Source organism: Anolis carolinensis, unplaced genomic scaffold, assembly GCF_035594765.1.
Source record: "Anolis carolinensis isolate JA03-04 unplaced genomic scaffold, rAnoCar3.1.pri scaffold_14, whole genome shotgun sequence".
Taxonomy (NCBI): domain Eukaryota; kingdom Metazoa; phylum Chordata; class Lepidosauria; order Squamata; family Dactyloidae; genus Anolis; species Anolis carolinensis.
This window is the reverse complement of record NW_026943825.1, coordinates 13517185-13529652: the sequence shown is the minus strand read 5'-3', so window position 1 is coordinate 13529652 and position 12468 is coordinate 13517185. Positions and strand designations below refer to the sequence as shown.

General features: G+C 34.8%; 1 protein-coding gene and 1 long non-coding RNA gene across 3 annotated transcripts in view; one reads left to right on the top strand and one right to left on the bottom strand.

The window, feature by feature from the left end:
• The window catches only part of LOC100562855 (neuronal acetylcholine receptor subunit alpha-7), a 43251-nt gene that overhangs the window by 6275 nt on the left and 24508 nt on the right, over window positions 1–12468 (bottom strand). For both annotated transcript variants that reach the window (XM_062965288.1, XM_062965287.1), the window contains exons 8-10: window positions 11956–12150; window positions 10282–10368; window positions 3624–3733 (exon numbers count right to left, since the gene is read on the bottom strand). In XM_062965288.1, coding sequence (XP_062821358.1) covers window positions 3624–3733; window positions 10282–10368; window positions 11956–12150 — 392 coding nt within the window. The remainder of the gene's footprint in view (window positions 1–3623; window positions 3734–10281; window positions 10369–11955; window positions 12151–12468) is intronic.
• LOC134294391 (uncharacterized) overlaps window positions 197–12468 on the top strand; it is a 74334-nt gene continuing 62062 nt past the window's right edge. The window contains exon 1 of the long non-coding RNA XR_010001313.1: window positions 197–2261. This is a non-coding gene — a long non-coding RNA (uncharacterized LOC134294391). The remainder of the gene's footprint in view (window positions 2262–12468) is intronic.

The following is a 12468-nucleotide window of genomic DNA, read 5'->3' as shown; positions in this document are numbered from 1 at the left end:
GTTGGATAATCCAGAACGTTCGATAAGTGAGACTCTACTGTATATGTATGTATGTGTGTGTGTGTGTGTATATATATATATACTAGCTGTGCCCGGCCACGCGTTGCTGTGGCAAAGTGGTGGTGGTATTGGTTAAAAATTGTTGTGTAATTTTTATTTGACATTTATATTTTTTTAATTAATTTTATTGTAAGTTATCTTTTTATTTATTATATTTTATTATTTTCTTGTATTATTTTTAGTTATTTTCTGTTATTACAGTATTTTATTGTATTAATTTTTTAGTGTTTTTAATTATTTTTAGTGTTTTTTATTATTTTTTATTGGGTTGCTAGGAGACCAAGTTGGAGGAGCTTAGCCTTCTAACTGGCAGCAATTGGATAAAAGCAATTATTCCTCTCCCTCTAATTAGGACTTTATTTTTCTTTTCTTTTTGTTGTATCAACCTAGAGGCGTGGATGATGGGTTGTGTTGTCAAATTTCGAGGTTGGGGGGGCTGTAGTTTTGTTGTTTTGTGGGTCGCCGTGATGCCATCACTCTTATATATATAGATATATAGCGAGGAACTGAGTTATGAAGAAATCATTTATATCTATATATGTTGTTGTGTTAGGAAGAAACTCAATTGTAGTGTATTTGGACAATTTTGTAAGTGTTTTAAGGGATTCAAACTGAATTTGTAGGTTGTGAATTTAAAATGATAAAGGTGGGAAATAATAACAAGAACAAGTCAATTAAATAGTAGGCATTCAACACCAACCACAGCGGCTCACTATCAGCTTGTCATTCAAATACATCAAACCAAACATATACCGTATATACTCGAATATAAGCCGACCCAAATATAAGCCGAGGCACCTAATTTTACCACAAAAAACTGGGAAAACTTATTGACTCGAGTATAAGCCGAGGGTGGGAAATGCAGCAGTTAAGGGTAAATTTCAAAATAAAAATAGATACCAATAAAATTACATTAACTGAGGCATAAGTGGGGTAAATGTTTTTTGAATATTTACCGTATTTCAAAGAAAAACAGTAAGCTAACTCTGTAAGTGCATAAGTAGGGTCAACAAAAACAATATGGTATCAACAATAACCTAATAATAACAATAATACTAATAAAAACTTCATTTGGATCCCACCCTGTCTCCCCATGGGGACTCAGGCCGGCTTCCAACATAGTAACAGGCAAACATTCAATGCTTATATAAACAATGCAGAGCTAGATATAGATCTATAATTATATATACTGATTTCACATTTGCATTTCCACCCTGAAAAGTTTGCAAATCCTCTGTGCATTTCCCTCCTGTAATATTTGCAAGTCCCATTTATCTATGTTTACATCTATCTAGACATCTCTCTGTATGTGTGCATATTTAAAAGGCCTATATCTATATTAATATCTATTTGACATTGCTCTATATAGAGAGAATTATATCTTACTAGCTTTGCCCGGCCACGCGATGCTGTGGCTTATGGGAATTATTTGTTGACCAGGTGGAATAGGAGTGAATAGCCTTGCAGCGTGAAAGTCTGGCCGTTTTGTGGAGTGGTTGGAGTCGTAGCATTAATCAAAGAGGCGCTTTGAAGTGTGGGTACTTCCTTAGTTGGGGAATTCTTGTTTGGCCAGATTGAATGGTATTGAATAGGTTTGTAGGTTAAAAGCCTGGTTGGTTTGCACATAAGGTCTTGTTGCTAGGCGAGATTGAATAGGACAGAGTAGTGTTGTGGTTTCAAAGTTTGGGGGTTTTGTATGTAGGGGAAATGTTGGTTGGCCTGGTTGAAAAGTATTGAATAGCCTTGATGGTTGTAAGCCTGGTCGGTTCTTACCTTGCGGAATCCTTGGTTGGTCAGTTTGAATAGGAATTAATAGTGTCGGTGTGGGAGGTTTGAATGGTGGAATTAGCCACCTTGGTTAGTTTTTAATGGCCTTGCAGGTTGAAATGGTGTTTGTTTACTGTCTGGAGGAATGTTTTGTTGGGAAGTGTTAGCTGGCCCTGATTGTTTCGTTTGTAGAATTCCCAATTTCCCTGCTTTCCGAGTGTTGGTCTTTATTTCGTCTCCTGGTTTTAGAGATCATATTGTTTTCTATTATTATACCATAGTAAGTCTTATATTTATAATGTTATATTAGGTGGTGAGAATTGTATTATATGAGGTCAGTTGTACATAGTTGTATAAAATGTAGACTGAACTGGATTAGATGGCAGTGTAGAGTGAAGGCGATGTCATAGAGGAATATTATTTAGAATGCCAAGGTAGATAATCCAGTTTAAAGGAGGTATTGGCAGATGTGCCTTGGTATTCTGGGTAATATTGTTGTGTGGCAGGGGTTTGAGTGTAGACTGCCACATCATGGAGTTGAAGTTTAAAACGGGTGAAGGGAGGCGGAAGCTTGGCTCTCCTCCTACTGACTGAAGAGTGAATACAGTGTTGTGGTAAAAAGAATTCGAAATTGTATAAGGGTTGATTATGTATACATCGTTATGTAGTGGTGTGTCCAGGTAGTTATAAATACGTGTCGCAGTGTGTATATGTTACCTGTGTTACCTATGTAACGCGCACGGGAAGGGTTGGGAGGATTGTGGTGTATGCACACATCGCCCGTTGTGGTTGTTGCTGTTGTGATTGTGTTTTTAGTGTAATTGTGTTGTATCTTACTTGAGGCGGGGATGATTGATTGTGTTGGAAATTTTTGAGTTTGGGGGGTTTGGGTTTTTGTTGTTTTGTGAGTCGCCATGATGCCAAAAGCCTTTTATATATATAGACTAGCTGTGCCCGGCCACGCGTTGCTGTGGCAAAGTGGTGGTGGTATTGGTTAAAAATTGTTGTGGAATTTTTATTTGACGTTATTTGTATTCTTTTAATTAATTTTATTGTAACTTATCTTTTTTATTTATTATATTTTATTATTTTCTTGTATTATTTTTAGTTATTTTCTGTTATTATAGTATTTTATTGTATTAATTTGTTTAGTGTTTTTAATTGTATTATTTGTATTTATTTTATTTTTTATTCTTTTATTAACACTGGGCTGAGTGGGTTGCTAGGAGACCAAGTGGGCAGAGCTTAGAGCCTTCTAAGTGGCAGAAGCTGGGGCTAACAGTGGGGGCTCTCTCCTCTCCCTCAATTCAAACCTGCGACCTTTTAGTAATGATAGTAATAATAATGACTTTGGTAATACATACTGCTTCACTTCCTTCTCAGTGTGGAAGAGGCCTAAGTGAGGCCTAACTCTGCCTGTCCCCTGGGCTGAGTGGGTTGCTAGGGCGGAGCTTAGCCTTCTAACTGGTAGCAATTGGATAAAAGCAGTTATTCCTCTCTCTCTAATTAGGACTTTATTTTTCTTTTCTTTTTGTTGTATCAACCTAGAGGCATGGATGAAGGGTTGTGATGTCAATTTTCGAGGTTGTGGGGTGTTTACTTTTGTTGTTTTGTCCGCTGCCGTGATGCCATCACTCTTTTATATATATAGATTAGACTTGCAGAGACTTGTCCTTGACCTGATTATAAGCCGGGGGAGGCTTTTTCAGCCCCCCAAAAAGAGATTTAAAAAACTCAGCTTATCTTCGAGTATATACGGTATTTCCTTTGGTTTTGCAACCCCCAAGGGGACTTACCCATCGGGGCATGCAGCCGCCATCGGGATCGTGGTGGTGGTACTGGAGGACGAAGACCGTGGCCACCACCGAGAGGGCCACCATGGTCATGGTCATGACAAAGTATTGCCCTGCAGCGGGAAAGAGAGCAAACAAAGGCGTCTCAGAATCATGAAAGTAGCACCCACGTTGTTGTTGTGCGGTTAAGTTATATATGCCGCATTTATCTAATATTTACCGTATATACTTGAGTATAAGCCGACCCACCTAATTTTACCACTAGAAAACTGGGAAAACATTGACTCCAGTATAAGCCGAGAGAGATAAATTTCAGAAATAAAACAGATAATAAAATTACATTAATTGAGGCATCCATAGGTTCGATGTTTTTGAATATTTACATAAAACTGTAATTTAAGATAAGACCGTCCAACTCTGATTAACTCATTATTCTCATCATCTTCAATGTCAATGTGCTTAATAATAAAATAATAATATTATTAATATTATAAATAATAATAATAATAATAATAATAACAACAACAGGAAAAACTAAGCCGCTATCAGGACCTCAAGATTGAACTTCAAAGACTCTGGCAGAAACCAGTGCAGGTGGTCCCGGTGGTGATGGGCACACTGGGTGCCGTGCCAAAAGATCTCAGCCGGCATTTGGAAACAATAGACATTGACAAAATCACGATCTGCCAGCTGCAAAAGGCCACCCGACTGGGATCTGCACACATCATCCGAAAATACATCACACAGTCCTAGACACTTGGGAAGTGTTCGACTTGTGGTTTTGTGATATGAAATCCAGCATATCTATCTTGTTTGCTGTGTCATAATAATAATAATAATAATAATAATAATAATAATAATAATAATAATAATAATAACAACAATAATAATGTAGTATTTATTTATTAATTTATTTCCGATATTTCTACCCCGCCCTTCTCCCCGAGGGGACTCAGGGCGGCTTACACAACTGGCAGGATCACTACTAGTATATCATAATACAATAAAATAATAACACAGTTAAAATAGTTAAAATAACATAATAAATTACAATATATAAAAGATATAACACAGTGTAACGCCGAATATATATGCCAATCATCCATCAGACCTTGTGCAAGAGCCTTAATCCAATCCATGTCAACGTTAAATGACTTCATTATTTAATGTAGTAATACCAATAAATACAGTAAATAAATGTAATAATAAATAGAGAAAAATAATAATTGTAACAATAATCATATCAGATTATAAATACATAATAAATGTATTAATAATAATAAAAAGAGAGTAAAATAAATGTAATAGTAACTATTGACTAAAATAATAAATGTAATAATAATAGTAAATAGAGTAAAATAATAAATGTAATAATACAGTAGAGTCTCACTTATCCAACATAAACGGGCCGGCAGAACGTTGGATAAGCGAATATGTTGGATAATAAGGAGAGATTAAGAAAAAGCCTATTAAACATCAAATTAGGTTATGATTTTACAAATTAAGAACCAAAATATCATGTTATACAACAAATTTTACAGAAAAAGTAGTTCAATGCACAGTAATACTATGTAGTAATTACTGTATTTACGAATTTAGCACCAAAATATCTCGATGTATTGAAAACATTGACTACAAAAATGCGTTGGATAATCCAGAACGATGGATAATGTTGGATAAGTGAGACTCTACTGTAATACCAATAAATACAGTAAATAAATGTAATAATAAATAGAGTAAAATAATAATTTTAACAATAATCATATCAGAGTGAAATAATAAATCCGTTTAGTTTGGATAAGTGAGACTCCACTGTACTAATAAAATTACATGAATTGAGGCATCAGTAGGTTCAATGTTTTTGAATATTTACATAAAACTGTCATTTAAGACAAGACTGTCTAACTCTGATTAAATCATTATTCTCATCTTTTTCAATGTAAACATGCTTATGTATTCTTTTAATAATAGTCAAATAATAAATGTAATAATAAATAGAATAAAATAATAAATGTAACAATAATCATATCAGAGTGAAATAATAAATGTATTAATAATAATAAAAAGAGAGTAAAATAAATAATAACAATAGTAGAGTAAAATAATAAATGTAATACCAATAAATACAGTAAATATGTGGAATAATAGAGTAAAATAATAAATTTAATAAGAATCATATCAGAGTGAAATAATAAATGTTTTAATAAAAAAAGAGAGTGAAATAAATGTAACAGTAACAATAATAATAGAGTAAAATAATAAAAGTAATAATAAGAAAGAATAGAGTAAAATAATAAATGTAATAATACCAATAAATATAGTAGATACATGTAATAATAAATAGAGTAAAATAATAAATGCAACAATAATCCTATCAGAGTGAAATAATAAACGTATTATTAATAATAATAGAGCAAAATAAATTTAATAGTAATAATATTAGAGTAAAATAATAAATTTAAAAATAATAAATAGAGTAAAATAATAAATATAGTGTTGCAGGTATCAAACTGGGGATCCAAACATTCAACCCCATCTGCGGAAACTGCACCCTTCGTCCAAGGAGAAAACCCCAAAACAAACTGTCTTTTAGTAAAGAAAGATTTATATCTATATATATAAAAGGCTGATGGAATCGCGGCACCGAGCAAAGCAACAAAAGTAAAGGCCCCCCCAACCTCCAAATTTGACAACACAACCCATCATCCACGCCTTAAGGTTGAAACAACACAAAATCATGTCACGCACCTCCACATGGACAGAACCCACAACGCACCATCGGGAGCCATGCCGGGAGGGAAAAGAGAAGCCCTCATGGCCGCCGGCAACAGGGAAGGCAGGCAATGGGAAAAAGCTGTCCCCTGGGTCCTAGCGCCCGCCCATCATCCGAATTATTTACAGTAGAGTCTCACTTCTCCAAGCCTCGCTTATCCAAGTTTCTGGATTATCCAAGCCATTTTTGTAGTCAACGTTTTCAATATATCATGATATTTTGGTGCTAAATTCGTAAATACAGTAATTACAACATAACATTGCTGCGTATTGAAGTACTTTTTCTACCAAATGTGTTGTCTAACATGATGTTTTGGTGCTTATCTCCACAATCTCCACCATAAAAATAGAATCCTACAGTCACACAGATAGGAGAGACCCCTAAAGGCCATCCAGTCCAACCCCTTCCTGCCATGGAGAACACAATCCAAACATTCCCAAAAGATGGCCATACAGCCTCTTGATAATAAGAATACTAATAACAATATCATGGAATCCTCATGTTTCCAGACAGCCCTAAGAATCATCCAGTACAACCTCCTTCTACCATGCAAGACCACACAATCCAAACACTCCTGACAGATGGCCATCCACCCACTATATAATAATAATGATGATAATAAAGATAATAATCATGATGATAACAGCAACAATCATAATAATAATAATCATAGAACTATACCATCCAATAATTTGGAGACACCCCTAACGGCCATCCACCCCAACCCTTTCTACTATGCACCAAGACACAATCTAACCATTCACAACACTTGGACAACGTATGAATACTATACAATACTACACAGCGACAAAGACCCCCTCTACTCTCACCACTTTCACAGTACACAAACAACCAAATACATACTAAACATAAAGACAACCATACAACGGACATTCAATACCACCACTAACTCGCAGAAAGAAATGGCTTTTGGGACAATATAATGAAGATTGAGCATAAATTAATTACGAAGTTATATAAAAAATTATTAGAGTGGAGCACGGAAACGGAGCAGATAAAGGAGTGCATGGTAAAATGGGCCCAAAATGTGGGCCATCCAATTCAATTAAAAAGTTGGGAGAAGGTATGGAATCCGGGCCTCAGGTATACTTACGCGTACGATATGCGCGAGAACTGGTTAAAGATGCAATACAGATGGTATATAACCCCCTATAAAATTTCAAAATGCTATAAAAACTCTTCAGATAAATGTTGGAAGTGTGAGCACCAAACAGGCACGTTTTTTCACTTATGGTGGGCGTGCCCGAGGGCCCAACATTTTTGGAAAGAGGTAAATGAAGCAATACAATCAATTTTGAAGATAAAGATCAGAAGAGAACCTGAATATTTTCTACTCGGAATGTTAGATATAGAACATGATAAAGATAAAGAGATCCTGTTTAACTATCTGGTTATTGCGGCGAGAATAACTTATGCTAGGAGGTGGAGACAAAAAGAGACTCCAAACAAGGAGGAATGGTTGATTAAAGTCTTGGATGTGATGAACATGGATAGGCTTACCTACTGGTTATCTCCAAGTCAAGGCTTGCCTAAGAAAGAAACCAACTGGGACCTGGTAAAGGACTATTTAAAACAAATAAAATTTAACCCCATCTGCTGAATAAATTCAATCTTAGAATCGGATAAGGACAAAGGGGATATGGTTTTGACTGACTATCAGAAGTTTTTTTTGCTTGTTTTTTTTTGTAGAACCAGTCAAAGGAAGATGGAAGTCAACTTTTTTTTTTTTCCTCTCTACTCTCTTTTCCTACTTTCTAACAAAATAAATGTTCTCCCACTTTCGATGGAAAAACACTATTTTCTTATCAAGATGTGTATACTGATGTTTCTCTTTTTTTTTTTCTGTCATTTTTCTATATATAAAACTTGAATAAAGATCATACATAAAAAAAAAAAATACCACCACTAACTCAAATTTCTCACCAACACCACCAGACAACGCCACAGCAACGCGTGGCCGGGCACAGCTAGTGAAAATATATACAAACACAACAGTCCTTAGCTTTTATCAGCAGCTTTCAACTGGCAAAACAAAATGTTATCTTCAAGCTTTCTTCAGCTCCACTCCAACAGCTTTCCAACAGCAACAGCATCATCGTCACCATCATCCTCATCTTCACATTCACTAACTCAAGATTTACTCAGTCTCTATGAATAGCACTCAGTCTTTAGCAGGTGTATTGATTGCTGCTGGTCATACATGGATAGGACATGATTCTTACAAACACTTATCCATTTTCACATAAGAAATGACCTAAATAATATAAAACTCTGACATATAATAATACCAATAAATATAGTAGATACATGTAAAGATACTATTTATTAAAATAGAGTAAAATAATAAATGTAATAATAATAGTAAATAGTGTAAAATAATAAATGTAATAATGCCAATAAGTACAGTAAATATGTGTAATAATAGAGTAATAAATGTAATAAGAATCATATCAGAGTGAAATAATAAATGTATTAATAACAATAAAAATAAAGTAAAATAATAAATGTAATAATAATAGTAGAGTAAAATAATAAATGTAATAATAATAGTAAATAGTGTAAAATAATAAATGTAATAATGCCAATAAGTACAGTAAATATATGTAATAATAGAGTAATAAATGTAATAAGAATCATATCAGAGTGAAATAATAAATGTATTAATAACAATAAAAATAAAGTAAAATAATAACTGTAATAATAATAGTAGAGTAAAATAATAAATAATATCAATAAATACAGTAAATACGTGGAATAATAAGAGTAAAATAATAAATGTATTAATAATAATAAAAAGATGTAATAGTAACAATAATAATAGAGTAAAATAATAAATGTAATAATAATAGTAGAGTAAAATAATAAATGTAATAAGAATCATATCAGAGTGAAATAATAAATGTAATAATAAAAATAAAAATAGAGTAAAATAATGGTAGCAGTAACAATAATAGAGTAAAATAATAAAAGTAATAATAAGAATAGAGTAAAATAATAAATGTAATAATACCAATAAATACAGTAAATACGTGGAATAATAGAGTAAAATAACAAATGTAATAAGAATCATATCAGAGTGAAATAATAAATGTAATAATAATAATAAAAATAGAGTAAAATAAAGGTAATAGTAACAATAATAGAGTAAAATAATAAAAGTAATACAGTCGAGTCTCACTTATCCAAGCTAAACGGGCCGGCAGAAGCTTGGATATGCGAGTAACTTGGATGATAAGGAGGGATTAAGGAAAAGTCTATTAAACATCAAATTAGGTTATGATTTTACAAATTAAGCACCAAAACTTCATGTTATACAACAAATTTGACAGAAAAAGTAGTTCAATACGCAATGATGTTATGTTGTAATTATTGTATTTACGAATTTAGCACCAAAATATCACGATATATTGAAAACATTGACTACAAAAATGGCTTGGATAATCCAGAGGCTTGGATAAGCGAGGCTTGGATTAGTGAGACTCTACTGTAATAAGAAAGAATAGAGTAAAATAATAAATGTAATAATACCAATAAATATAGTAAATATGTGGAATAATAGAGTAAAATAATAAATGTAACAATAATCATATCAGAGTGAAATAATAAATGTATTAATAATAATAATAGAGTAAAATAAATTTAATAGTAATAATATTAGAGTAAAACAATGATGTTCAATCCAGGACTAGGCTTGCAAAAGAGAAAGTAACTCTGGCTACATACACTAGTGTACTGATATATATTTCTCTGGTAAGACAACTAATGCACATTAGCTTTTAGAGCTTGGCTGTGAGGCTAAATGAGGACTGCAAAACCCATCGTTTCCACACACACACACACACACACACACACAAACGCACTGTTTACCTATAAGCGGGATGGAGTCCGAGGTGGCCGGCATGACTTCCGCCACCAGAAGCATGAAGACGGTGAGCGAAAGGAGGACGGTGATGCCTAAGAGAAGAAGCAGAGACAAGGGTAAGTTACTTGTATGCGATTTACCGTATATACTCGAGGATAAGCCGACTCGAATATAAGCTGAGGCACCTAATTTTACCGTGTCGAGGAGATAAGCAAACACTATAAAGGTTCAAAACATAAAAAGAGATGTGACATGTAAAGGCCACCGAAATAGTCAGGCCTCTCTGAGTATAGAGCTATCTTCTTTCTATGTGAAAAAGACAAGCAAATACTATAAAGGTTCAAAACATAAAATGCACTATGTAATTTAGAGCATCATGTACAAACATTATTACCTGAGAGTTGACAACAATGAAAATAATAAGTACAATCAACTGTTGTAATCCACAGTAGTATCTTCCAGACTGTAATGTTTAAAGGAAACTGTAATTATCAAGGCTTGAATGTGGACTAAAGTCAAAACATATCAAGTAGTCTCCACTATTTAAACAGTTTCTGAAGACTCCAATTGGATTTGGCAACCAAAATAATATAAACACATTCAACCTTTACAAAATAATATTGGTTAATATATCTTTTAAGACTTCACAGGTATTGAAAAGCTTATTCTAGAAAAAACTACTGTGAATTACAACAGTAGGGGCAACAAAAACAATATGGTATCAACAATAACCTAATAATAATAATAATAATAATAATAATAATAATAATAATAATAATAACAACAACTTCATTTGGATCCCACCCTATCTCCCCATGGGGAATCAGGCCGGCTTCCAACATAGTAACAGGCAAACATTCAATGCTTATATAAACAATGCAGAGCTAGATATAGATCTATAATTATAGACACTAATTTCACATATGCATTTCCCCCTGAAACATTTGCAAATCCCCTCTGTGTGTGTGTGTGTGCATTCGTAAACTGGTATCCTATATCCATTTTTTTCATTATTAGCAGTCCCAATTTATGTTGTCAAAAGCCTTTTCTGCATCATCAATTTCATCGGAATCAGCAGGAAAAAAAACTGTACAGGATTTCAATTTACTAGCCCAGTCTGTCATTATTAGCAGGAAGAAGTCCCAATTTATGTTGTCAAAAGCCTTTTCTGCGTCATTAATTTCATCAGAATCAGCAGGAAAAGAAAATGTACAGGATTTCAATTTACTAGCCCAGTCTGTCATTATTAGTAGGAAGAAGTCCCAATTTATATTGTCAAAAGCCTTTTCTGCATCATTAATTTCATCGGAATCAGTAGGGGGAAAAACTGTACAGGATTTCAATTTACTAGTCGTTCATAAACATTTAGTTTCAATTTTATTAGAACCTAAAAATGGCATTAAATGTCGTGCGTATGCTGACTGACTGACTTTCAAATAAGAGGTCTAGATCAGCAACTATTGCAGTTTGAGACTTCACATTTTGGGAAACTTAGTTTAACACCTGACTGGTGTGACAACAAAATTGGAGACGTGATATTAATGAAGACATTGTGGCATTGAATGTTTGCCGTTTATATGTGTGTTAACCGCCCTCTGGGGCGAGAGTGCGGTCTAGAAATAATATATATTATTATATTATTCCCGCAACCCCAAAGGAAGTTTGGCGCTTTCGCTCACCCAGAGAAATCTTCTCGCCGGAGTCGGCCGGCAAAAGGAAGACGAGGAAAGTCATGGCGGAGAGCAGGAGGCAGGGGACCAGCATGTTGAGGGCGTAGTAAAGCGTCCGCCGGCGCATGGTCACCGCGAAGGTGACGTCCAGGTAGGGCTCCCGGCAGCATTCATAGAAGACCTTGTTCTGAGTGCCTGGAACGCCTGCCAGGACAGACCGGGAAGAGACCACGCCGCCATCAACGGGGTTCGGACATCTTTCCGTTAAAGCAGTGGCTCCCAAAGTGGGCACTATCACCCCCCGGTGGGCACTGGAACGATCCAGGGGGGTGGTGATGGCACCTATTAGGACCTGGGGGCGGGGCCAGGGGAGGGGCGGGGCCTCTTCCCAAGTGCCGGAGACAGGGCTGAGCACCTGAGGCGCCTGTTAGGACACACAAGGGGAGGAGCTAGAGTGGGTGTGGCTTCTTCCCAAGAGCCCGAGACAGGGCTGAGCCTCTATCCCTCTCCTGAGAGGCCTTT